The 26,991-nt window shown below is 45.8% G+C and overlaps 1 protein-coding gene across 1 annotated transcript; it reads right to left on the reverse strand.

Moving 5' to 3' along the window:
* Nucleotides 1–3,190: 3,190 nt before the first annotated feature.
* Nucleotides 3,191–26,697, reverse strand: LOC308677519 (nucleobindin-1-like). Its single transcript, XM_081343991.1, has 13 exons — nucleotides 26,459–26,697; nucleotides 23,909–24,022; nucleotides 20,373–20,480; nucleotides 18,819–18,951; nucleotides 17,481–17,584; nucleotides 16,616–16,801; nucleotides 16,329–16,419; nucleotides 13,979–14,037; nucleotides 13,485–13,577; nucleotides 12,111–12,200; nucleotides 9,426–9,596; nucleotides 6,875–6,986; nucleotides 3,191–3,863 (listed from the first exon to the last, which is right to left on the reverse strand). The coding sequence occupies exons 1-13, from the start codon at nucleotides 26,549–26,551 to the stop codon at nucleotides 3,745–3,747; spliced, it is 1,473 nt and encodes a 490-aa protein (XP_081200117.1). The 5' UTR covers nucleotides 26,552–26,697; the 3' UTR covers nucleotides 3,191–3,744.
* Nucleotides 26,698–26,991: the final 294 nt, after the last annotated feature.

The raw sequence follows: 26,991 nt of genomic DNA on the forward strand, positions 1-26,991 counted from the left end.
AAGCTTCCTATGGCTCATTACAACCCTCTCAATTATTCCTTCATAGATGTGGTTGAGCTCCTCTAGCAAGGGTTGTAACTATGACGGGACTGTGGGAATGACTGTTTGGAAGACATCTTTCAATTAAGCAAGTATTTTGCAGGCAATGTGACATAACATCAGCTGCCCTATGGGAAGGTACCATAGAGAAAAGAGGAAGAGACATGTCTGCCTCACAGGAGATTCAGTAAGATTCTCTCAATGTCTTTGACCATTCCTACCAACTGATCTTTGGGAAGGATTCTAAAAATACCTTCATGTTCATTTAAATAATACATTTGTATTACCATTATCACAATCAGCCAGATGTGTTTAGACTGGATTTGGCAATTTTATATACCTCTTGAGTCCTTCACTAAGCCCTGGGACAAGCAAATGTTATGTGCTACAGCTGGAGTCTTCAGACTTGGCCCTTTTATGACTTGTGGACTTCAACTCCCAGAATTCCTCAGCCAGCGTGCCTGGCTGAGGAATTCTGGGAGTTGAAGTCCACAGGTCATAAAAGGCCAACTTTGAAGACCCCTGTGCTACAGTATAGGCCAGGGGTAGGCAACCTTGGCTTTTTTATGATTCATGGACTTCAACTCCCAGAATTCCTGAGTCAACTATGCTGACTCAGGAATTCTGGGAGTTGAAGTCCATGAGTCATAAAAGAGCCGAGGTTGCCTACCCCTGGTATAGGCAAAATTTCTGTTGCTAAGGGAGACTGTTAAATGAGGTCCGCACCAATTTTACCACCTTTCCTGCTACAACTGTTAAATGAATCACTTCACTTGTTCTGTTAGTAACGCGGTTAAGCAAATCTGGCTTCCCCCACTGACTCTGCTTATTGGAAGGTCCCAGTGACTCTGGAACATGTCATAAAGACAATGCCAGTTGCCAAGTGGCCAAATTTGATCACATGACCATGAGGATGCAGTGACTCTTAAGTATGAAAAAAACCAGTCGTGTTACTTTTTCAGTGCCACTGTAACTTTGAATAGACACTAAACAAATAGTTCAGTTGAAGACTTACGTCACAGGACGTAAGCTTTTCCAAGCAAAGCTGCCTTTTACAATTGATTGATTGCAACTTTGTCAATGCTGATAGTGTTCAAATGGTGTTCCAAATATTTTGGGATTGCACTTAAGGCACCTATCACTATTGGTACTCTCTTTGTTTTGGGGGGGGGGGTTTGCCACATCATTCTGTTTCCATTTGCAGGTCTTTGTATCATTATGAACTGTAATATTAACTAAAAATTTCACAACCCAAATTTAAATTATTTGAATGTATTTTTTCAACGTTATTAAAAAAAACACACCACGAAAACCATGTGACTTGCTATTTTGGCCAGAAGAAACGGCGAGTCATGAGGCAGCCAATGTCAGCAAGTTCTTCCTTACACATTGACTACCGGGAGAAAGATGAGTGTCAGGACAAGATTTCTGCTTCAAAATGAAGAGCAAAGCCGTCGAGTGCCAAGGTATAAGTGCCAAAGTCTAAATTTAAAATTTGCCATGAAAGCTTGAAAGCCCAGTTGAATAACTGGAATCAATAAAGTAAGTCCCAGGATCAGAGGTGAATATGCTCCTCCTAATCTTGAAGACATTCCACAGGTTCAAAGTTCAATCAGTAGGGCAAGGCAAGGGCTTTTAAAAAAAATAATAATAAACAAATTCTCGCACACATATTTGCCTAATTACTTCTCCTGGATCACCTCTGTACTTTCCCATGTGTCAAAAGTTAGGCCTTGCATATCTGGGCTGCACAAATCACGACAACAGCTAGATGGCAGCAAAAAGCTCCTTTTCCGTTACCGCTTTCCTACCGCCACCTAGTGGCTATTTTATAACTTCTGTAGTCTACAGATGGGAAAACTGTTAGGGTAGGGACCATGCTTAAAAGCAAGCATGTAACAGCTTTTCAGGGCATTAGAATGATGTAGGCGTCTTGGGAATGCTGCACTCCCTGTAAAACTCGGGAAAGGAGTGCATCGGTCTCGGTTACTCCCACGACATTCACCTTCCTTCCATTGGGAGGAGCTGCCTGTGAAAAGGACGGACAAAGACTTATTCATAAGGTACAGTATCACAGGCTCCTGTGATTCACAGCTGCTTCAAACTCCATCCAATGACAGGATGAGATCGTTGGCAAGCTATTGGCACTTTTTTTCCGGAGCCTGGAGGCAATTATGGAGTACTGCATCTCCTCCAGGGATCTTAGCAGCTAGCAATACTTCGTCCACTTTGTAGGGACTTGGCAGCAAAGCCTGACTATCCCTGGCTAGTACTTGAATAGGTGACCTCCTAGGACCTAGGGAATGTGGGCTAGAGCAGGGTATCTCAACCTTGGCAACTTGAAGATGGGCGGACTTCAACTCCCAGCATTCACCCAAATAAGAGACTTTCAACCAGTCCTCACACTTACAATCACTGCAGTGTCCCTCGGGCGACATCATCAAAATTTGGGTACTTGCCAATCGGCATGTATTCACCATAGTTGCAGCGTCCCAGGGCTCTGTGATGACCATTTATGACCTTCCCTGAGGTCTCCAATGAAAAAAGTCAATGGGGGAAGCCAGCTCTGCTTAATGACCGTGGTGATTCTTTTACGACAACAAAAAGGTGCAACTCACTTTACAGCTCCACCATTCCGGTCCCAACTGTAATTGTTAAGTCAAGGACCACCTGCATAAGATGGGTCAAGTATTACAGAGGCCCAGATAGGAAAAAATGGGCTTTTAGAAATTATTTTGGTCTTCCAGACTAAAAGAAGTTATGGCAAAAATAGAAGAAATGTCAATGACCATTCACCCCAAATTGTACATATTTGGTAAGACATACTGCCAAGTCAGGAGCACAGCGACTCGGGCGGTTGGAACGCTGGGCAGGTGGTTTAGCAAGCCCATGTTCGCAACCGAGGAGCTGCCGTGGGGTTGAACTCTTATTCTTCACTCCAGCTCCTGCTGGGGGCATGAAAGGAGACACCCCCCCCCAAACTGGGTGTCCCCAGGGCAATGGTGATGTCACCAGCTAATCCTTTCATCCGTGCTTCTGGCACAACTGCAAAAAAAAAACAACCCCTGCCGAGTGTACAGATACTGAAACCATGTCGCATGCAAAGGGAAGATGGTGTACCGGGGGGGGGGGGATGCAAAAAAAAAAAGACTCCAAGGGATTCAATTTATTAAATAAAACGGAACCAAATTGTTTTAAAACGAAATCCAGCAACTCTCCAACATGTATTTTGCAAACGGATGCAACACTGTATTTCTGGGAACCGACTGTGGACACGGAGGAAAGAGGGCAAAGCACAATGCTCTAGTTAAGAGGCACCATACTCAGTACCATTATCTTCCCTTTCTGAAACTGTGGGATTAAAATTACCCGAGAACGTCACGATGCCTAACCCTTGCTTCCTTCTCTTTGGCCTGCCCCAACCCTTCTGAACACAAAAGCCATCCTTACTCTCCCCCCTCCCTTAATTACTTCCCTCTGCCAAGGTATCCCCAGGAGAGTCACAGCCATCTGTTTCGTATTTAAAAAAAAAAAGTTTGCTTGCTTGGAAAAAGTGGAGGGTTGGGTCCATTAAGCTTTCTCCTTCTGTAAACAATGCCTTGCATGGTCTCTCCTCCACAATCCTGGGGTGAAGTTTGATTCAGATACCCTGACAATGAGAAAAGAAGAATATGCGGAGCCCTCTGTGCACGCCATAGCCATGTTCTATTGGACAGCTACTTCTGGGTGTGCTTGGTTTTGAAGAGGCTCTGCTTGGTCTTTCGGAGCATCCTGCTCTGGTGCTCCAGGGGCTCCTTGATGGGACTCAGGAGGAGAAGCATGATCTGGAGAAAAGAGAGAAGTGTTACGTCCACTGGTGCGATTCACCTTAAGAACCTTGTTCCTCCAAATACCTAAGGTAAAGGTAAAGGTTCCCCCTCACATGCGTGCTAGTCGTTTCCAACTCTAGGGGCCGGTGCTCATCTCCGTTTCAAAGCCGAAGAACCAGCGCTTGTCCGAGGATGTCTCCGTGGTCATGTGGCCGGCATGACTAGACGCCAAAGGCTCCTGGAACGCTGTTACCTTCCCACCGTAGTGGTCCCTATTTTTCTACTTGCATTTTTTACGTGCTTTCGAACTGCTAGGTTGGCAGAAGCTGGGAGTAGCAGCAGGCGCTCACTCTGCTACACGGCACTCGGGATTCGACCCACCAAACTGCCAACCTTCTGATCGACAAGCTCAGCGTCCTAGCCCACTGAGCCACCGCGTCCCTACCAAAATACCTACTTACCCACAGATTTGGGAGTGAAACCAACACCTGAGGGACACCTTCTCTAGAAGGTTTTTTTTCCACGGAGGTTAGACCAGGGGTAGGAAACCTTGGCTCTTTTAGGACTCGTGGACTTCAACTCCCAGAATTCCTGAGCCAGCCACGCTGAGGGGAAAGGGAGAGGTTTCCAAGCTGAGCCATGCTGGCTCAGGAATTCTGGGAGTTGAAGTCCACGAGTCATAAAAGAGCCAAGGTTGCCTACCTCTGGGTTAGACTTATGAAGATGGCCTGGTGTTTGTTGCTTGAACTGAGCAAGGATCAGGAAACAGATGGGCTTACAGATGTTGACTACTACAACACTCAGCAGCCCCAACAGCAATTGCCAATGATGCAGAAAGCTGTAGTCCTGCAACAATTGTAGCGTCAGAGATTTCCCATTTGGGTCCCTCTCATTTCTATGAGTTTATGAATTTGGTTTACTGCAGCCTGCACTGCCACCTCGTGGGATGATGTGCAACCAGCCATCCCAGTCACCGGGAATTAGCTAACCTCTTTATCTCGACCCACACAAACTTTCAGGATTTTTGGACGAGTAAAAAAACAGAGGCGAGCCTTTATTGAAAACCTTACGAATTTTCTCGCCATATCCGTTAAGTGAATCACTGCAGTTGTTAAAATTGGTAACATAGTTGTTAAGTGAATCTGGCTTCCCCACTGACTTTGCTTGTCGGAAGTTTGCAAAGGGGGATCACGTGACCCCGGGATACCAACCGTCATAAATGTGAGTCAGTTGTCAAGCATTTGAAAGTAAATCACTTGTTTGGTCAGAAGTCACTTTTTTCAGTGTCGTAATCTCGAACAGTCGCTTTTGTTTACCTCTTCTCTTGGAAAAGGAGTGTGGGGGGGAAGTCCTTGGCTGCTGCATAGCTAGTGTGAAGTCCTGTGCAAGAGTTATGCTTCCAGATCTTCTTAGTGCCAGAGGACCTGCTTAGTTGAAGCTAGAACAGTTTACACCTAACTTCCCTCAGAAGAGAAGAGTAAGGATGCTTTTACAGTAATGTCTGGCGCGGTGGCTCAGTGGGCTAGGACGCTGAGCTTGACGATCAGAAGGTCGGCAGTTTGGCACGTCGAATCCCGAGTGCCGCGTAACAGAGTGAGCGCCTGTTACTCGTCCCAGCTTCTGCCCACCTAGCAGTTTGAAAGCACGTAAAAAATGCAAGTAAAAAAATAGGGACCACTACGGTGGGAAGGTAACAGTGTTCCGTGCGCCTTTGGCGTCTAGTCATGCCGGCCACATGACCACGGAGACGTCCTCGGACAAGCGCTGGCTCTTCGGCTTTGAAACAGAGATGAGCACCAGCCCCTAGAGTCGGAAACGACTAGTACGCATGTGCGGGGGAACCTTTGACAGTCTTACACAGGTCAAAGTCCTAAACATCCGAGGTGACTGAGGACTGATCCAATTAAATTAAGCTAGAATAAGTAAAATCTGCAGTAAAACAGAAAATGACACTTTTCAGGATACCCTTAGCCTATTTTCCTTGGTTTTCTACATTTTCACTTGGCCAACAGAAACAGCCAAATGCTTACGTGTCTGAAGAATTTTTCCCATCTTAAAGGGTTCGTTGACACCCCCCCCCCAAGATTTACACATGCATCCTAACAATCTTTGAATGACGCTTGGTGTTATCCTCTACGTGTAACAAGGAAGATGAAACTTTGGGCTAACTGAGAAAATAGAGGATTATTTGTACAGATAGTTCTCGACTTACAACAGTTCATTTAGTGACCATTCAAAGTTACAGCGACATTGAAAAAAGTGACTTATGACCATTTTTCACACAACCGTTGCAGCATCCCCACCCTTCACATGATCAAAATTCAGATACTTGGCAACTGGTTCGTATTTATGATGGTTGCAGGGTCCTGGGATCACGTGATGACATTTCTGCAACCTTTGGACAAGCAAAGTCTATGGGAAGCCAGATTCACTTAACAACTGCGGCAAGAAAAGTCACAAAATGGGGCAAACTCACTTAACTAATATTTCATTTGGCAACATAAATATTGGGCTCCACTGTGGTTGTAACTTAAGGACTACTTAAGTATTATGTGGTCTTGAAGCACCGCCAAACAGGCTAGCAGTAAACAACAGCCCAATCAGGGAACTATAAAGACTACTCCCACTTAACACTGATAGGGCAAGCCTTGAGTGTATGAAATATGAGCAAATCCCATTCATTATCAGCACTGAGGATGTAACCTATTTTGGCAATGAAACATCTGCAAGAAAATAACCAAAGTCAGAGAGCATCATGGACCCATTACTGCATCGTTTTATTCTATGGCTATACTGAGCTCAGTTACACATACATAAGTACAATTAGCAGGAGTACTAGCAACCAAGCAACTCCAAAGTAGTAAGGCAAAGAATTCTGTCTTTACCTTACGATGAAACGGCTTTAGAAAGCCATGTTCTCCTAACTCTTTTAAAGCAACTTGGAATCCTGGTCTTCCAATCTTTTCCCTCTCTCAAATGGACCTAAATTGCCCTCTTCCCCAAAATCATGGCTTTCTGGGTCTTACCTGCTGGGGCCGCATGAGGTGGCTGTGCCTGGAACTTCAATTCTCCCCCAGGGCCAACCTTGGGCGCTTGATCCAGTTGTTGAGATTTTCTCTGTTCCATCTGAAGCACAACCTGGAAAGGATGGGAATGTGGAAACAATGCTGTACAGATTTTATTTTTCTTGGGCTTGCAGATGGAGACTGCAGCCAAGAAATTAAAAGACGCTTGCTCCTGGGGAGGAAAGCCATGGCAAATCTAGACAGCATACTAAAAAGCAGAGACATCACCCTGCCAACAAAAGTGCGTATAGTCAAGGCTATGGTCTTCCCAGTTGCAATGTATGGCAGTGAAAGCTGGACCATAAGAAAGGCTGAGCGCCAAAGAATCGAGGCCTTTGAACTCTGGTGCTGGAGAAGACTCCTGTGAGTCCCTTGGACTGCAAGGCGATCAAACCGGTCAGTCCTAGAGATCAACCCTGACTACTCTTTAGAAGCCCAGATCCTGAAGCTAAAACTCAAATACTTTGGCCACCTAATGAGAAGGAAGGACTCACTGGACAATAGCCTAATGCTGGGAAAGATTGAGGGCAAGAGAAGAAGAGGATGACAGAGAATGAGGTGGCTGGATGGAGTCACTGAAGCATTAGGCGTGAGCTTAAATGGACTCCAGAAGATGGTAGAGCAGGGGTGTCAAACTCAATTTCATTGAGGGCCGCATCAGCATCGCGGTTGCCCTCAGGGGGCCGGGTGGGTATGGCCAGGGTGGGCGTGGCCTACTGGGTGGGCGTGGCTAGAGTGCTTATGGCCTACTGGGTGGGCATGGCCAGCTCTACATCGTTCGCATCAAGGGTGCCTATGAGGGCCTGGGCAGGAGTGGGACAGATCTGAGGGTCTCTGGCAGAAGGAGGGTCTCTGGGCCAAGGCACTGGGGGCCGTTCCCTCACTGTTTCCAGGATGGCTTCGTGGACCACATGAAACTACTTCACGGGCCAGATCCGGCCCCCGGGCCTTGTGTTTGACATGTCTGTGGTAGAGGACAGGAAGGCTTGGAGGAACGTTGTCCATAGGGTCGCGATGGGTAGGACATGACTTCGCAGCTAACAACAACAACAAATTCCCTGGCTTTTTAGCAGACTAAACGTTTGGCTCTGGCTAGGGAAGATTCTCTGGGATCCATGAAAGAAGTGCCAGGAGGTTACCTACAACTCAGGGGTTGAACATCTCTATTCCGAACACTGATCCCAGATTGCAGCAAACAGAACCAGAATTGAAGGCCCCCACCGGAGACCTGGCATGTTACAATGAGTTACTTTCAGGGAAATTTTCCATGATTCAATTTGTGAATTGAAAGCACATGATCTGTTTGGGCCACGTTTATTTGATCAGTGCTGGGGAGAGAATACAAGGCTCTGTCTACTTAAGGAGGGTTCAAACCTTTATAGTATACAGAAGTATAATAAATGCTGACCAGTAATGATATCAGATGCCAATCATCTCTTTTGATAACATGGTTTAGATTTTCTGCTTACAGTGAAATTCAGTTAATAAAGCAGAGGTTACCATGAGCCTGTGTGTGTGTGTGTGTGTGTTTAGCTGCTTCCTAGTTTCCATCTAAAAATACAAGTGCTGATTTAAGATAACTTGTAAGCCAGCATTTACAAAAGCTTAAGCAAGCTTTAATTAGGGTTGAGTTCAGGGACTTTTAACGGGACGTGGTGGCTCAGTGGGTTAGGATGCTGAGCTTGTCGATCAGGTTGGCAGTTTGGCGGGTCGAATCCCGAGTGCCGCATAACAGAGTGAGCGCCTGTTACTCGTCCCAGCTTCTGCCAACCTAGCAGTTCGAAAGCACGTAAAAATGCAAGTAGAAAAATAGGGACAACTACGGTGGGAAGGTAACAGCGTTCCGTGTGCCTTTGGCATCTAGTCATGCCGGCCACATGACCACGGAGACATCCTCGGACAAGCGCTGGCTCTTCGGCTTTGAAACGGAGATGAGCACCGGCCCCTAGAGTTGGAAACGACTAGCATGCATGTGCGGGGGAACCTTTATCTTTACTTCAGGGACTTTTTACAATTTGAAAGTTTTGGTTCAGGTATTTGTTTTAATCCTTCAAAATTCCCAACCAAGAAATAGCTCCCTATAAAAAAGATCCTAAGGAAATCTATGGTCCTCCGTATGTTACTGAACTACAGCTCCCATCATTCCCTACTACTAAGCATACTATATAGAGCAGCATTTCTCAACCTTGGCAACTTTTAAGATGTGTGGACTACTGCTAAGCTTGTAAGCCGCCCTGAGTCTTCGGAGAAGGGCGGGATATAAATGGAATTAAAATAAAATAAATAAAATAAAACTTCCAGAATCCTGGCAGCTGAACTGCACATATCTTAAAGTTGTCAAGGTTGAGAAACATTGTTGTATAGTTCAAAAATATCTGGAAATCACAGGATCCCATACTGCCATATAAATGTCAGCATGACATGGGGCCTCTGTTTCCCCTTATTGAAAGAAAGCATAGTGTTCCGATTTCTGTACTACAATGTGTATCCCTCTAATTAAAATGTTCTGTACCTGTTGATACTCCTTCTTCTGAGCATCAAGTTCCACCTGCCGTTGCTGGAGCTCTTGATGTTCCTGGTGAAGCTGTTCTGTTCGCCGGTTTAACTCCGCCTCTTGAGCCTTGAGCTCCGCCTCAAATCGCTGGAGCTCCGCCTCTGAGTAGATCTGTGTTTCTTCTACTGTCTAGATAGGGGCAGAAAAAAAAGAGACCATTGCCCTAAGAAGTACAAGAATACCAAATCTGTGAGCCACCTGGTATCACATAACATAGTGTATAAATATTTCTGGGCAGGGAGAAACCAGTGACAGGATACCTATGAACCTCAATGCAGTTCTTAAAAAGTATTTCCCACCCCGGGATGCTACCTGGATATGTTGGACAGCAACCTGTTTTGCTGCATTAATTTTGGAATAATTCAAATCTCTAACTCAGGGCTTTTCAACCGTTTCACCCATTGTACCATTTTTAGGATATGGCAACATCCGAGTACCACCAGTCGCCTAGCAAGGGGTCAAAAACTTAATGACCAAAAAAAAAAAAAGGAAAAAAAGTGATGAGGTACAGGTAGTCCTTGACTTACAACAGTTCGCTTAGTGACTGTTCGAAGTTACAATGGCACTGAAAAAAGTGCCCCCCACCCCCAAGCCACAGCCGAGTAAGACACCTGCCTGCCCACTTGGCGGCGCTCTTCCTCCTGTCCGAGGTTTTCATCATTGTGAGCATTTCTGTTGAGGATTGGCAGCGGGGGTGGGGGTGGTGGGGTGTTTGGTTTTTATCCCCCCCCCATCTGCTGGGTGGTTGCAGCAGGTTTTGGTCACTTCACATGACCCTGGGACACTGTGCCCGTCATAAATATGAATCAGTTGCCAAGCATCTGAATGTAAATCACAAGACCCTGGAGATACTGCAACATTCCAGCTGATCAGCGCTTCTTCTGGGCTCAGCAAAAGCACCAGGATCAGCACCGAGCTCCAGCTGGAGCCTGGCACTGATCCTGGCACTTCCGCTGAGCCCTGACAGCCCTGCAGCTCCAGCCGTCTCTTGCTCAGGCTTGTGCGGTGCTGCCACCGGTTCAGCTCATTCCCCTCCCCGGCTACCACTTTTCTAGGATGGTCGCGTACCACCTGCCAGGTGCCAATATACCACAGGTGGTACCCGTACCACTGGTTGAAAAGCCCTGCTGTAACTTTTTTCCCCTTAGCCATGATGGTTGGGACTGATGCATGTCTGAAACACCAGACATGCATTTGCGAAACACCGCAAATCGTTGAGCCACTTTTCAGCTCAGGAGTACAATCAAACATATCTAGAATGAATCTGCTCTCAACCCCATTCACCTTTAGATGTTCGTTCTCCTGGAAATATTTCACTGGGGTTATCAGGACTGATGAAACAAGTGATTTCTCTGCCATAAGATTGTAAGCAGAGCCTTCCTGGATTATTTACATCAGGGGTGTCAAACTCGCAACGACACATGACGTGTCACGACGTATCGCGACTTTTTCCCGCATTGCCGGCAATGGGGGGTGGGCACGGTTTTTATGGGACGCACCCAGCCCACGGGCTGGCAGTTTAACACCCCTGATCTATATAGTCCAGCATCCTGTTCCTGTTGAAGCCAAATGGCTAATCAACACAGGGAAGTTTAAAACGTGATGGGATGTGCAAATGGCCTTGGGATGGAGGAGGAGGAGGAACTGCAGCCTAGAAAATGGTCAGATAAAAGAGATTATCTCAGCTCACTGAAGGGCTGGAGGAAGAAGGGATGTCAGAAGGGCCCTCCTTAGTTCTCTGGAAAATGAAGGCAAGGGAGGAGTACTACTTTCAGAATCGTAAAATTCTGTTACTGTAATCTTACAATAATGTTCGGGCACTACCTCGAAGGGTAGTCTAAACACAAAGCAGGATCTAGCCAAGACAGCATGCTCCTGTCCATCTCCTTAATCAATATTCAGAGGCCTCTGGCCGCTATTGCTACAACTAGAACTATTAAGACTAGCCGCCAACCAAAAGCTGCCTCCTGAATTAGTGTGCCTGATCCCTTTTAAATTTTTGGATGTAGGAATGTTTGAAGAGCCTAGAAAAATGTTTCTCAACTTTAGCAGCTTTAAGATGGATAGACTTCAACTCCCAGAATTTTCCTTCCAGACTAGAGAATTTAAGTCACAGAAAGGGACCGGAGATTAGCTTCTCTAACAAGTTTTCAGAGGACAATCTCTGGCTGCGGAGGGAGAAAGTTAAAATGGTCTATCACAGGGGTCTTCAAACTTGGCCTTTTTATGACTTGTGGGCTTCAACTCCCAGAATTCCTCAGCCAGGCACGACCCAGGTCTGTCATAACCTACCCCACCTAGAGTTCTTCCAGTGTGCTGGAATTCAACTCACTCACTTCTCTAAGGCTATACTGATCAGGGAATATGGGAGTTGAAGGTCCAAAAGATTGGTAAGTGTGTAGTAGCTGGGGGAAAAAAAAATCTAACCATCCACTTGCTACTAGAACAGGGCTAGGCAACCTCGGCTCTTTTATGACTCATGGACTTCAACTCAGCCAAGCTGGCTCAGGAATTCTAGGAGTTGATGTCCATGAGTCATAAAAGAGCCAAGGTTGCCTAGCCCTGTACTAGAAAAATGTTTTCTCAAACCTTCAGACCAACATTTGGAATCCCACTCAGATAAGACAGGGTCATTTCACACACCTCCCATCCATCAGCTTCATTAAATTCCTTCCTCTGAGTGGATTTAACAAACTCTTCCAGGGTCACCAGCCGATCCTTATTAAGATCCACCTGCAGGAGGAGAAGAAGCGGAGGAAAGAAAATGAAATTGCTTCCTTCTTTTTGTACTTTCCCTGCCAAGACTAATAGATTTTGAGAAGTCTCACAAAATAATTAAGGACTCGTCCCATTTCTCTACCTGCTTTGGGTTGTAATTCATCTGCAGGGGACCTTCACTTTTCTCAAAGCCCAGATCAAGCAAGGGTGCTTCACTAACCCAAACCAAGGGCTGTGGCAGTATTTAGAATGTACGTTTACTTTTTACACAAAGAACAGTAGCCAAAGGTAAACACAGAGTTACGTTACACACATTATAAACAAACAAATCCAAGAATGAAGGTATAATAAAAGAATTGTCCTGGATTGAGCAAAGCCCAACCTATTATCCTATTTCCACAGTAGCTGAACATGTACAGTAGGTACGAGGTAGCTAAGAACATATCACACCAAGATATAACGAGCTTTCACTTACACTGTGGGAGTCAGAGACACTCCGGTTTGGAAACCATGATTTATATCTTAGCTCACTGTACAAAACCAGACATATTGATCTATCACGTTAGTAGGATGTGTGAACCCAGTTTTTCTGAAGCAGAATGTGAATGAAACTGGGGCTGCTTTAAGATCTTTCTTTGACGCACATTTTTGGGGGAACTACCTTCTGGGTCATTTTGCTTGGTACTACTGTAATAGTTATCGATCTGGAAAATAAAAACTGGAATTGACAAGAGACATTCCACCACCCCCCAGCCCCCACCCCAATTAGTTAAAAATCCACTTGTTTCCAATAACCATCATCATTAAAGATTAGCCAGACTTTGTTTCAAGGTAGAACCCGGCAGTTGCAGTTAATAAATAACAGAAGTGAAATAATTATTCTTCCTGAGGAAAAAGTGAACTGGACTAGACTGGGGGTAGGGGGGGGGACTAGTTCTCCTATCTTAATGTTAAAGTATAACCTGTGATTCCTTTGAAGACCAAGGGGCTTTTAAAGAAACAAATTCCCAATAAACTGGTCTCCACTAGTCGTGCTGGTAATGCAGGATCACTTTTCTCTTTCTGCAAAGCTTTGAAAGACAGCCAGCGCAGAAAAAAGACGCCTTCTTTTGCTCTTTGCAAGCTCTCACAAGTGAGACAAAGAAAAGAAAGACAGACAAGTCTCTTGTTCTCTTTCACCAGGCAGAGGGGATCAGGAGGCAAAGAGATTTCGGGAGAGGAAGAAATCTCCTGTTCTATCTCTGGGTTGATTTGCATTTTTTTTGCTTTTATATTCACGCACTTAGCTCGTACACTTACATTCTTCATGACGTGTTCTCGCATGCGCAGCCGTTCTTCCTCCATTTCTAACATATCGTCCTCCTCATTTCGGGGATCGTACACCTTGTCCAACTGCAAAAACAAAACAAAAAAAAGATCCCTTAAGCTGGTGTTTGCCTAGTTCAGGGCTAGGCAACCTCGGCTCTTTTATGACTCATGGACTTCAACTCCCAGAATTCCTGAGCTCGCTCAGGAATTCTGGGAGTTGAAGTCCACGAGTCATAAAAGAGCCGAGGTTGCCTAGCCCTGGCCTAGTTTGTCCCCATCCCCATCCCCAAGGGGAAAAAAAAGTCCAGGGATTGATGTCACTTTTTGTACGCAAAATATGTGTTCTATCTCTGAGCTGGTAAGTCCAGCTTGCAAGACTGCTCTGGAGTTTTGTTTTCTTTTTTTCTTTTTTAGGATCACGGCTAAAGCACGCAAGTTGTCTAAATTACAGGACTGTTATCAGGAAGAGTACGTAAAGAACTTGCCTCCTTAGTGAAAAGTGCCTCCAATTCCTGCTCGTCCAGCACCCCATCGCCATTGGTGTCTGGGGGGGGGGGGAAAGGGAAGAATGTTAAGTGAAGCACATCAGATGTGAACCACTGATCTTTTCTTACGCTCAAACCCACATGCCTCTTTGAAAGATGTTGCAAGTGGGGCTGAACTTTGTTTGAGATGGGCCAATAAGTTAGAACAAAGTATGCTACCAGCTACACCAGAGGTCTCCAACCTATGGGCCGCGGCCCACTACTGGGCTGCGTGAGTGGCTGGCCAGTGCACGTGTGCACACACTTCCCTCCCCTCGCGCCAGTGCTAGCCAATCCGCGAGCCATGAGCCTTGCACCGGCGCTAGCCGAGCTGCGAACCTCGCACTGGTGCTAGCCTCGCGCCAATGCTAGCGGCCCCATTTGTGGAGCGTGCATGCTTGCGGCCCCGTTCGCGCACATGCTTGCACAGCCACGTTAGTGTGCCTGTGTGTATGCGCATAAAAGTGCCTGCCCCTCCCTTTCCCACTGAGCTGCCAACCCAGAAAGATGGGGGACACCTGAGCTACACTCAGAAACAGGTAGTCCTCGACTTACGACCACAACTGGGACCTAAATGGCAGCTGTTAAGCAGTTTTACACAGTCGCTAAGCAAAACTGGTTTCCCCCATTGGTTTTGTTTGTTGGAAATTTCCTGGGAAGGTCAGAGATGGTGATCACGTGGTCCCAGGATGCTGCAACCATTGTAAATACATGCCGGTTGCCAAGCAGACAAATTCTGATCGCGTGACCACTGAGACACTGCAACACTGTTAAGTAGGAAGACTGGAACATAAGTACTATTTTCAACACCACTGTAACTTCAAATGGTTGTTGTTCAAAAATGGATCTAAGTCATGCACTACCTGTATAAGCCAGAATTGCTAAGAATTCTGACATCTCAGTTCAGGAACCACGTATAGATAATCCTCAACGTACAACCACAATTAAGCCTAAAATTTCTGTTGCTAAGTGAGACAAGTTACGTTTTGCCCCATTTTACAGCCTTTCTTGCCACCGTTGTTAAGTGAATCACTGCAGTTGTTAAGTTAGTAACATGGCTGTAAAGTGAATCTGGCTTCCCCAAAAGGTGATAACATGACCCCAGGACACTTCAATCGTCAGAAATATGAGCCAGTTGCCAAGCATCCAAATTCTGGTCACGTGGACATAGGGATGCTGCAATGATTGTGTGAAAATTGTTCATAAGTCACTTTTTTTCAGTGCCATAATGAAGTTTGAACGGTCACTAAACAAAAGGTCGTTAAGTCGAGGACTACCTGTAAAGTATATGCTTAGACTGCTAGTTCTTTCTACTTAGATTCCACCTGCCAGGAAAAAAATATTCATTAATGCAGGGGTTTGGAGGGGGGGGGAAGAAGCTTCCTATTGCATCAGAAATCCACACTGTGGCTACTCCTCTCGTAATCAATACTGAAATTATAGTCAGTGGCTGTTTATGGTTCAAAGAAGCCAGAAAGAAGAACTGGGACATAAGATAAGGGGTAGTTAATTTATTTCTAGTCAGTTACTTTCATTTCACTTGTATCAGGCTTCCCTCATGCTAGTGGCCAGCAGTTGTATCAAGATATTTAAATTTACAGCTGGAACAGTGGGGTTTGTGTAATGAGTCAAAACACAGTTATAGCTGATTGACTGAAGAGAGCTGGCTATTGTGTGAGGCAATCTAAGCTGTGATTGGTTGCCCTGAGTGAAAAGGGTCCCCCCCCTTATTTCCTGCCTTTTTCTTTTGTATGCCCCATGTGCTCTGTAAGTTACCCGATGATGCTCCTGTTTGCCTGATTATCTTGTCTGGTGTATAAAGGTAAAGGTTCCCCCGCACATGCGCGCTAGTCATTTCCAACTCTAGGGGCCGGTGCTCATCTCCGTTTCAAAGCCGAAGAGCCAGCGCTTGTCTGAGGACGTCTCCGTGGTCATGTGGCCGGCATGACTAGATGCCAAAGGCGCACGGAATGCTGTTACCTTCCCACCGTAGTGGTCCCTATTTTTCTACTTGCATTTTTACGTGCTTTCGAACTGCTAGGTGGGCAGAAGCTGGGACGAGTAACAGGCGCTCACTCTGTTACGCGGCACTCGGGATTCAACCCGCCAAACCGCCAACCATCTGATCGACAAGCTCAGCGTCCTAACCCACTGAGCCACCGCATCCCTTTGTCTGGTGTATATATAGATCTAAAATATATTTATTTATATAAAACCACAAGTACGTGTCAGAATCTATGACTTCATTTGGACACCAGCTACACAATTCCCTGACAAGTTGTCTTAGAACTACACAGACAGACGTCCCTACCATGAAGCTTGAAGAACGTCTTGGGGTTAAATTCATTGGGGTCCAAACCATCCGTCTCCTGCCAGACCTCTTTGAGCTGATCACGGCTGCCCTGCAAGGACAGAATGAGGGATTCAAGTCAAATGTCTATGCAGATTCTGAATCATCCAGGTCATGGTTGTCCCAAAGGTACTTTTCCAAAAGGCAACTGGACTTTCTTGGAAAGGAGAAGGTCCAGATGCTTTTTGGAAAAGCATATTTGGGACAACTCAAGCCAAAATAAGCATCCAAAACCGTGGAAGCCCTACAGGGACGTTGACTTTGGCGTGCTCCTTGTGCTTTTTCTTGAGCTCTTCAAAATGCGCTTCTTCCTCACGACGCTTCTCCTCATCCAGAGATTTCAAGTATTCCCGACGCTCGTGCTCTTTCATCATCTCGTAGCGTTTGAACTCCTCGTGGTGAGCTGCATCATAATTCTCCAGGTCCTTGGTAGCCTAAGAGGGAAAGACAAAAAAGCAAGAACCAACATTACTGGCACGGGAGGAAATCACCTTTCTTTTATAATCCCCCCCCGCCCCCGCCATCCCACTGGTTTCCAAATAATCCTGAACCGTTGCATCACTTTCACTTGCCTCTAATTTCTGCCAATGACCCCAACATTGCCTTAATGCAGGCCTATCAGGTCCAGATTAGAACATTCTCAGCATAACAGAGTTGGAGGGGACCTTGGAGGTCTTCTAGTCCAACCCCCTGCTCAGGGGGGTTGGACTAGAACAAATGGTCGTCCAATCTCTTTTTAAAGATTTCCAGTGTTGGAGCATTCACAACTACTGGAGGCAGGTTGTTCCACTGATTAGAAGCTGGGGCTTCCCTTTTAGCACTGACCTAACCAGGCACTCCAAGACCCTCAATAGCTGAGCATCAAATTAAGCTAAAAAATAAAAGAGATTAATCTATAACCGCTTTGAATCGAACACCAAAGCCTTCTAAGCATTTCTCACCACCCTCCTCTCTGCTCTGCCAAGTCTGGACAAGGGAAAGGAAAAGAAGGAACAGAGAATATGCTCTGCACTTGAATCCACAATATCCCAAGGTGAAGGAGGAGCCAAAGCATGCAAAGCAGATTTAGAGACTTAATTATCTGAAAGAAATTTAAAAAAAAACTCAACATACAGCTTTAATGAGCAGCTCCAAATCTCGGGCTTCAAACGTGTGCTGGTTTTGAGAATCCAGATGTTCAAACTGCTTTAATAAAGCCAGGTGATCAACCTGCACATCTGATGGGAGGAGATGAAAAACGGAGATGAAGACTACAGCTTCAGATTTGAAGCTTATAACAAAAACCAGACAATACTGGGGCTCATATACTGTGCTACACCAACGTTTGCTTAACCGTTGTTTATTGAACACTGAATGCTAGATTCACACGAGTGTCAAAGTCAATCATGTCACGTGACATATCACGATGTTTTTTGCTTTTGCAGAGCTGGGGTGGGCTTAGTCAGAAAACACGTCGATTTCTATCAATAGATTTATTTTTCATATTTGAAAACACAACATCTTTGATTACTAGATTTTGAGGATGGGACTTTTGAGAATGAAGTCCACTCCATTCCTCTTTAATATCCTGAGGCACAAGGGGAAGAATATCAAACTGATTTGAAGACAAACCAACCGCTTTTCATCATTTAGCCAAATAGTTATAAATTATTAGTGTTAACTTATGATTATTTGGCTAAATCAGGGGTGTCAAACTCAATTTCATTGAGGGCCGCATCAGCATTGTGGTTGCCCTCAGGGGGCTGGGTGGGTATGGCCAGGGTGGGTGTGGCCTACTGGGTGGGCGTGGCTACAGTGCGTATGGCCTACTGGGTGGGCGTGGCCAGCTCTACATCATTCTCATCAAGGGTGCCTATGGGGGCCTGGGCTGGAGTGGGACAGATCTGAGGGTCACTGGCAGAAGGAGGGTCTCTGGGCCAGGGCCAAGGAAGTGGGGGCCATTCCCTCACTGTTTCCAGGATGGCTTCGCAGGCCACATGAAACCACCCTGTGGGCCAGATCTGGCCCCCGGGCCTTGTGTTTGACATGTCTGGGTTAATGATGAAAAGCAATTGGTTTGTCTTCAAATCAGTTTTCCCTAATATTACTCCCAATAGACTTTCCTTTGTGCCTCAGGATATTAAAGAGGCAGTTAAGAACTGTTAATCCAGGGATTAATTTATCTGCGAGGTCCTTGGTATTCTGAACTTCGTGGTTTTCTTGCAGATGTTTCAATACCAGACTAGGTAACATCATCAGCGCATTGATGATACAATAACACAATGGCTGCCACAAGATTTGTCTGTTTGCATAATGATTCCATAGCAGGAATAACCAGCCACTAAACAGCTATTCTCCATCTATTCAACTAATGATAGTATAACAATAAAACCCAGGATTGGGGCTTCACACATTCTCTGTCCTCAGCATTTGCAGGAATCCCACCATCAACACTCTCCTATCTCAGCTCACCTTGTTCCATCGTGGCATCCATTTTGGCTTTCAGGAGCATCCGGAGCCGGGACACCTCCTGTCTCTTCAGTTCATCTAACTTAGTGCGGACGCTGTGACCAACAAAGTCCAGCTCTTTGCTAAGTTTTCCATTCTGAAAGGAGCAACAAGGAAGCAGATATTTTATTTTTATCCTAGCCTTGTGTGAAGGAATTCATTGTATATGTAGTCGCTTCTTTTATCTCACAACAAACTTGAAAGGTACATTATTTATAATTTATACCTACAATTTCAATTTATAACTCACAGGCTAGAGTGTGCTTGACTCAAAGTAATTTGGATGAACACTGGGATTTGAATCCAGGTAGGTTTTCTCATCCTAACTGGTCACTACATCACGTTGATTCTGTTATTGGGACCAGAATGTTCATTTTTAAGGAAGGTGGTTAAGTGAGTTGCTCTGATGATTTTTTGCCACAATTGTTAAGCAAATCACTTCAGTCATTAAGTGAATCATGTAGTAATTAAGCAAATCCTACTGACTTACTTGGAAGCTGCTTGGATGGCTGCAAATGGCAATCGTCCTAGGACACTTTAATGGTCTAACTCAGGGGTGTTCACACTTGGCCCTTTTATGACTTGTGGACTTCAACTCCCAGAATTCCTCAGCCAGGCATGCTGGCTGAGGAATTCTGGGAGTTGAAGTCCACAAGTCATAAAAGGGCCAAGTTTGAAGACCCCTGGTCTAAATACATGCCACTGCCTGAATTTTGATCACATGACCATGGGCATTCTGCATCCAGCTGTAAGTCATTTTTTTCAGCACCATTGTAACTTCAAATGGTTACTATATAAATGATTGTAAGTTGAGGACTACACACACACACAATTGCCCTATATTTCACTTTAAGACCCAGAAAAATAGGATAATTTTCCCTTCTGCAAGTGAAAAGCACTATAGTAAAGGTGGTTTGTATCCATTACTGACTCCAAAATACAGGTTCAAGTTTACAAAATTGAACTTATTTATTTATTTATTTTTGAGACTTATATGCCGCCCTATCTCCCGAAGGACTCAGGGAGGCTAACAACAATAAAATACAACGATACAAAAGTTAAAAAGAATTAAATTAACAGCCCCAAAAGATTAAAATTAATAAATTAAAAATTAAAAAACATTTTAAAAATCCCTGTCATCAGTCCAGGTCAGCCTGATGAAAAAGGAATGTTTTAAGGTCGCGGCGAAAGGACCGGAGATCCGGGGCAATCCGGAGCTCAAGGGGGAGCTGGTTCCACAGGGCTGGCGCTCCGACAGAGAAGGCCCTCCCCCTGGGGGTCGCCAGCCGACATTATCTAGCCGACGGCACCCTGAGGAGGCCCTCCCTGTGTGAGCGCACTGGGCGATGGGAAGTCGTTCCCGGCAGCAGACGGTCCTGCAAATATCCCGGGCCTAGGCCGTGTAGGGCTTTAAAGGTAAGTACCAGCACCTTAAAACTTCCCACAATGGTAGTAAGAGAGGACTCAGCCCTTGTTAGGACATAACAGCCACCCTGCTCTTTGTATGTCCCAGTTCACCTTGATGTCCTCTGCATTGGCTGCTTGAAGTTTTTCCCGGAAATGCCCATCGGTTTCCAGCACATTGATGACTTCTTGGAGGTAGCGGTGATAATATAAGCCTGTGTCCTGCAGAAAAACAAAAGTCGTCAGGAGCCAGATCCATCAGATGTTGTACTTCTGCAAATGAGGCGTATTGAAACTTCTCTTCTGCTTATAGGTAGTGCTATTCAGGGTATATTAGCAACGACATTCACAAGTGAATTTCAGAAAGGACAACATCATACTAATAAAATGAAAAATAGATTATTAAATACAAGAACGCAAAGGTTATGCTTAGAGGATTTTACAGTCTAAAAGTGAAAACAAGGAGGAAGAGGAAAATAACAAGCGTGGCTAAAAGCAAACAGAATGCATTTATATTATGATGTCCACTTAAACTTAGTTTGAGAATAGCAGTCTTCCCCAGCTTGAGCTCATCTTAGGTATGCTAGTTGGGGAATTCTGGGAAATGAAGTCCCCGTTTAAGAACCTCAAGTTGGGAAAGGATGAAGTAGAAGATTAGAGCCAAATGTTCTGGGTTTTTTTCTTTTTTGCCAAAATGTTTACTGGAAAAAAAAATCCCTGAAGAGACTTATCACTGTACGTAATATCATCCATGAAATAATTCGAGAGGGAACGATAACTTCTGGTGTCCAAGGATAGTTCATTATATAGTTAGGGCCCAATGCCTTCGGCAGGGGTTGGACTACTAGAAAAACTCCAAGGTCCCTTCCAAGCCTGTGATTAATGCCTTGGGGATGAATAATTACCATTTAAACCCCAGCACCAGATAGTGCATGTGTCACAAGACTAGTTATGGAAAGCACAAATTTGGCAAGGGACAGTAGAATTGCCATGGTATCTTATGTAGGGGTTTCACTTTGGCCCCTCTTGGAAACTTGTGGGCACCAGATTCTTCTGAAATTTGGTCCAACGCCATTTGTCATCTTACGTTACCTGTAACAGCTTTTACAGTGTATCCATACAATCTTTATTTGTGGCTCGTTCAGGTAACTAGAATAAGATGATCTCAGGCCAGTTGTCATAAGGTAGTGAGGAAACCTTGAGGAAACCCCCCCACTTCCAAATGAGAGTTAATACAATAGTTCATGAACTGAACAAAACAACTCACTTTAGCCATACCAGTTTAGCCATGTATTTCTTCTACAGATGCTCAATCCGATGCCAAGTCCCAAACGCTGCTTCACTTCCTTCCGTTCTCCTTACCCTCTCACCTAACCCCACATGAAACTTTTGACCGCAATTAGTATTGCTAAGATATGGTGCCAGGGAAGCCATTCCAGGGGGAATTGTGCTGAGCTTAAAGGAGCAGATTCCATTTCAGTATCAAAATCTTACCACCTCAGTTTCCAGTCCAAGCTGGTTCTCTGGCAGCCAGGGAGTTGTCCAATTTGGGAAGGGTCAGTACAATTGCCATGATGTCTTACGTGGGGTTTCTATACAGGTCTCTGCCAGTTTGCAAAAATGGCTAAATTGACTTGTTTGCTTAAGGAAAGATGATAATGTATTAAAAAGAGAGAGAGAGACCTTTTGTGAACTTCTTTGCTGAAAACTTGATAAAAATCAATGGGCAATTTGGGTATTTATTGATTCAAAAGTTCTGTTTATGGGAAGAAGAAAACCATGCTTGTCATTTGGAAGGGTGGAGTTGGCAATTATTAGGTTTGCAACTCCTGCAAAGAAAAGCTGAAATGCTTTAGAGACAGGTATAATGTTATTCTTACCGTATATACTTGAGTATAAGCCGACTTGAGTATAAGCCGAGACCCCCAATTTCACCCCCAAAAACTGGAAAAAGTTATTGACTCGAGTATAAGCCGATCCGCAGTTCTGCAAGCCTCTGCCGCCAGCAGAGGCTCGATCCGCCATTTTGCAAGCCTGAATACACAGGAATACCCTGTGTGGCCGCGGCTCTCAGGGAAGCCCTGGCTGTCTGCTTCCTCGCTCCACGCTGCCATTCGGGGCCCGCGCGTTCCCCGGGCAAATCGCGGCGCCCAGCAGGCGAGGAAACACGCCCGCTCCAGTCGCCCCCCCTTCCCTCAGGAGACGCGAAGCAAGTGACCGCCCGGAGCTTACCGAGGACTTGCGCGCGGCCGAGGCTTCGGTGCTTCCAGGATCGCGCGCACCTCTCCCAAGCCGCCGCCGTCCGGAGACCTGCCGAAGTTTGGGGAGGTTTGGGGAGGTGCGCGCGCACCTCCCCAAACCTCCCCAAACGTCGGCAGGTCTCCGGACCTCCGCGCCCTGCCTGCCTGCTTCTTTCCGCAGCGGAAAGAAGCAGGCAGGTAGGGCGCGGAGGAACGGAGACCTGCCGATGTTTGGGGAGGTTTGGGCGCCTCCCCAAACCTCCCCAAATGTCGGCAGGTCTCCGTTCCTCCGCGCCGACCTGCCGACGTTTGGGGAGGTTTGGGCGCCTCCCCAAACATCGGCAGGTCTCCGTTCCTCCGCGCAGACCTGCCGACGTTTGGGGAGGTTTGGGCGCCTCCCCAAACCTCCCCAAACATCGGCAGGTCTCCGTTCCTCCTGCCGACGTTTGGGGAGGTTTGGGCGCCTCCCCAAACCTCCCCAAACGTCGGCAGGTCTCCGTTCCTCCTGCCGACGTTTGGGGAGGTTTGGGCACCTCCCCAAACCTCCCCAAACGTCGGCAGGTCTGCGCGGAGGAACAGAGACCTGCCGACGTTTGGGGAGGTTTGGGGAGGCGCCCAAACCTCCCCAAACGTCGGCAGGTCTGTGCGGAGGAACGGAGACCTGCCGACGTTTGGGGAGGTTTGGGGAGGCGCCCAAACCTCCCCAAACGTCGGCAGGTCTGCGCGGAGGAACGGAGACCTGCCGACGTTTGGGGAGGTTTGGGGAGGCGCCCAAACCTCCCCAAACGTCGGCAGGAGGAACGGAGACCTGCCGACGTTTGGGGAGGTTTGGGGAGGCGCCCAAACCTCCCCAAACGTCGGCAGGTCTGCGCGGAGGAACGGAGACCTGCCGACGTTTGGGGAGGTTTGGGGAGGCGCCCAAACCTCCCCAAACGTCGGCAGGTCTCCGTTCCTCCGCGCCCTAACTGCCTGCTTCTTTCCGCTGCGGAAAGAAGCAGGCAGGCAAGGCGCGGAGGTCTGGAGACCTGCCGACGTTTGGGGAGGTTTGGGGAGGTGCGCGCGCACCTCCCCAAACCTCCCCAAACTTTGGCAGGTTTCCGGATGGCGGTGGCTTGGGAGAGGTGCGCGCGATCCCGGAAGCACCAAAGCCTCGGCCGCGCACAAGTTCTCGGTAAGTTTTTTTGTTGACTGGAGTATAAGCCGAAGTGGAATTTTTCAGCCCAAAAAGTGGGCTGAAAAATTCGGCTTATACTCAAGTATATACGGTACTTTTCCTTTACTCTTTTGTATGTTTTTTTTCTCTTTTAGTGTTTTAAACCTAGATAAAATCCTCTTACAATAAAACATATATATGTACGTATAAAGGCCTCTGCCAAGCAGAGAACAATGGACAATCATCAGAGCACTTACTGGTGGTTCTGGAGGAGTTTCTTGTTTCTCTTTGGGCCGTTCAATGGGCACACAGATAGCCAACCCCAAGAGGGCAAAGCCCATAAACCACGGTAGATGCATCTTCCCGAGTCCCTGAAATCAAAAGCCATATAAAGAAAAGAGAAGGTAAGCAACCTAAGAGCGGAAAACAAGCTGCTTTAATAGGACTGAGTTTGGAGCAGGGCTCCAGTTTAAAGGGAGAAGCTAGAAAGTTTAAAATAGGAATCCTTTGGAAAGTTGCTCAGTTCAAAATGGAGCAAGCAACAAATTCCTGGGTCACGAATCTTCTATTTCCACCGAAAGAAACTCAAGGTATCAAAGTGACATTTCCCACCCCACCCCCACCCCCGATGTAAATCAAGCCCTAACCCAAAACCCAGAAGTATCTGAATGCTCCAACACTGGAAGTGTCTATGGAGATTCTCAATCATCTGGATCATGGTTATCCCCAAAGTGCTTTTTCAAGAGGCAACTGGACTTTATTTATTTTTCTCTGAAGCCATTTCACTTCTCATCCAAGAAGCTTCTTCAGCTCAGACTGGATGATTTTTTTAAAAAAAAATCCCATTTATATCCCGCCCTTCTCCGAAGACTCAGGGCGACTTACAATCTAAGAAACACAAATCAATGTGCTTAGCAATAGCCTTCATTCTATGTATATGCCTGCTTATTAGGGCTTTCGCGCCCCCCCCCAAGTGGCATTATTACAAAGTCAGCTTATTGCCCCCAACAATCTGGGTCCTCATTTTACCTACCTCGGAAGGATGGAAGACTGAGTCAACCTTGAGCCTGGTGGGACTCGAACCTGCACTAATTGCAGGCATTTATTTATTTAGCGTATGGCTGGTCACACACATAATTAAAAGCACTTCATATTTACAAGTTAGAACAGTTAAAACAATTTTTTTTAAAAAAAGAAGCAATTATAAAACCTAAGAGGAAAACAGAAATAACATTTCAGAGTTTAATGTCGAGTTTGGAGATCCAGTCAGTAGCTGCTGTTGTTACGCAGAGGAAGTCCTTAAAATCTCCTGGGTATCTTCTATTAGTGCATTCCCTCACTATATGCTGGATAGTCTGTCGGGGAGCCCCGGAATCACATTGTTCTGAAGGTGTCTTTCCCCATTTATACAGAGAATCGGCACACACCCCATGAGTCGTTCTAATTCTATTGTATGTCACCCGTATGTGTCGGGGTAGATTAAATCCTGGAGGTATACTATTAGGATTGATATGCTCAGAAATATCTTGGGAGGTATAGCTACTCCATGCTTCCATCCATTTTTGTATAGTGCTCTGATGTTTGGCCAGCAGCTTAAGCGCTGTGAGGAGTGGTAGATTGTGTTACTTTTTTTAAAAAAGAGTTTTACAATTTTTTTTTACAAAACATCCCCAAAACCCACCCGCCCCAAACCACCCCCCTCCCCCCCACTTCCCAGAGCTGAATACAGGGTCATAAATATAATAATCATATTCTAACTAAAATTATCCATTATAAAATTAACCAAATTCATAATGTGCTTTAACTCCCCTTTAACATTGATCCATAAAAACATAATAATAATAACTTAAACAAAAATATAATCAATACTAATACTAAAGTTAATAAAAATCTAAAATCTACTCATAAGCTAAATGGAAGTTTTTAGTCCCATATTTATTCTGAATATAATCTATCCATCTCCTCCAAACTGAAATATATCTTTCTTGCGAATAATCCTTCAAATAAGCAGAAATCTTAAGACATTTCTGCAAGATTCGATACCTTAAGTACCCATTCTTCCATAGTAGGCAAACTATCCTTCTTCCAATATTGTCCCACCAGTAACCGTGCTGCTGTTATCAAGTTCAACATCAAATTGATTTCTTTGGTATCACAATCTACAACAATACCCAATAAAAACAATTGTGGAGAAAACTTTATCTTTCTGTGGATTGTGTTACTTAAGGAGGCATTTAGCCCACTGCTCCACCAAGGCTGATGATCCTTCCCTTCCCCACCATCCAAAATCAGAGCTGAAGAAGCTTCTTGGATGAGGAGTGAAATGTCTTCCCCCCCAAAAAAAAACAGCCCAAGAAAGTCCAGTTGCGTCTTGAAAAAGCACACTGGACGTTTTTAAGAAGAGATTGGACGACCATTGGTCAGAAAGGGTATATAGGGCTTCCTGCCTGACCAGGGGGTTGGACTAAAACAGGGGTAGGCAACCTCGGCTCTTTTATGACTCATGGACTTCAACTCCCAGAATTCCTGAGCCAGCATAGCTGGCTCAGGAATTCTGGGAGTTGAAGTCCATGAGTCATAAAAGAGCCGAGGTTGCCTACCCCTGGACTAGAAGACCTCCAAGGTCCCTTCCAACTCTGTTACTCTTGTTAAAACCGAATCCTACAAAATCGCCTTGTCCAGATAAACACAAAGCAGCTTGACACCCCAACCCCCCCGCCCCTTTTTTGTTTTTGTTTTTCGACATAGCAAAAATCAGCTGCCAAATCAACGAATACACCCTTCCGCACAGCCGGGGCCGTACTTACGGTAGAGAACGGGACTCTCCTTCCTTTACAAACTCTGATCCGGATCCGCCAGAGATGAAGAAGGGAAACGTGAACCAAACGCACTCTGTGCATGCGCAGACAAATCTTCGGGAAACGCCGTTGGTTTTTTTTTTCCTTTTCTCACCCGACACCCAAAAGTTAGTTTGGGCGGGACTGCGCACCACGTGATCCAGGCGGCGAACGTTCTATCTACCAGCTTACTCCGCTCTATCGCCTCAGTCCATCTCTAAACCCCGCCTTTACATCTAACCTAGCTGGCCACGCCTCTTTATACTGAGTTTTCGGATAACGTCACTTTCTACCCTGTCACGTCCGGCGCTCCATTTTGCAATCATGACCTGTGCTTCACACTCTTTTGCATAGAAGGCCACGCCTTCGCTTCGTTCCTCTTCCCCCCTATTTGCGGGGGGGGGGGGAAACATATAAGAATCCGCCCCCTTTTTCTAGAAGGAACGCCCCTCTAGACCGAAAGAAATAAAGTCTGATAAAACCAAGGAGAAAGGTCGCTGAAT

Source organism: Vipera berus, assembly GCF_964194415.1.
Source record: "Vipera berus genome assembly, chromosome: Z".
NCBI classification, from domain to species: domain Eukaryota; kingdom Metazoa; phylum Chordata; class Lepidosauria; order Squamata; family Viperidae; genus Vipera; species Vipera berus.

Excerpts from the sequence above, each read along its gene's own strand:
- LOC308677519 (XM_081343991.1), bottom strand. The coding sequence starts at position 26,551 with ATGCACAGAGTGCGTTTGGTTCACGTTTCCCTTCTTCATCTCTGGCGG. Across the intron at positions 17,585-18,818 it reads GGATGCCACGATGGAACAAG|ATGTGCAGGTTGATCACCTG; the intron begins GTGAGCTGAGAT and ends TCCTCCCATCAG. Across the intron at positions 14,038-16,328 it reads GACGTTCTTCAAGCTTCATG|ACACCAATGGCGATGGGGTG; the intron begins GTAGGGACGTCT and ends CCCCCCCCCCAG.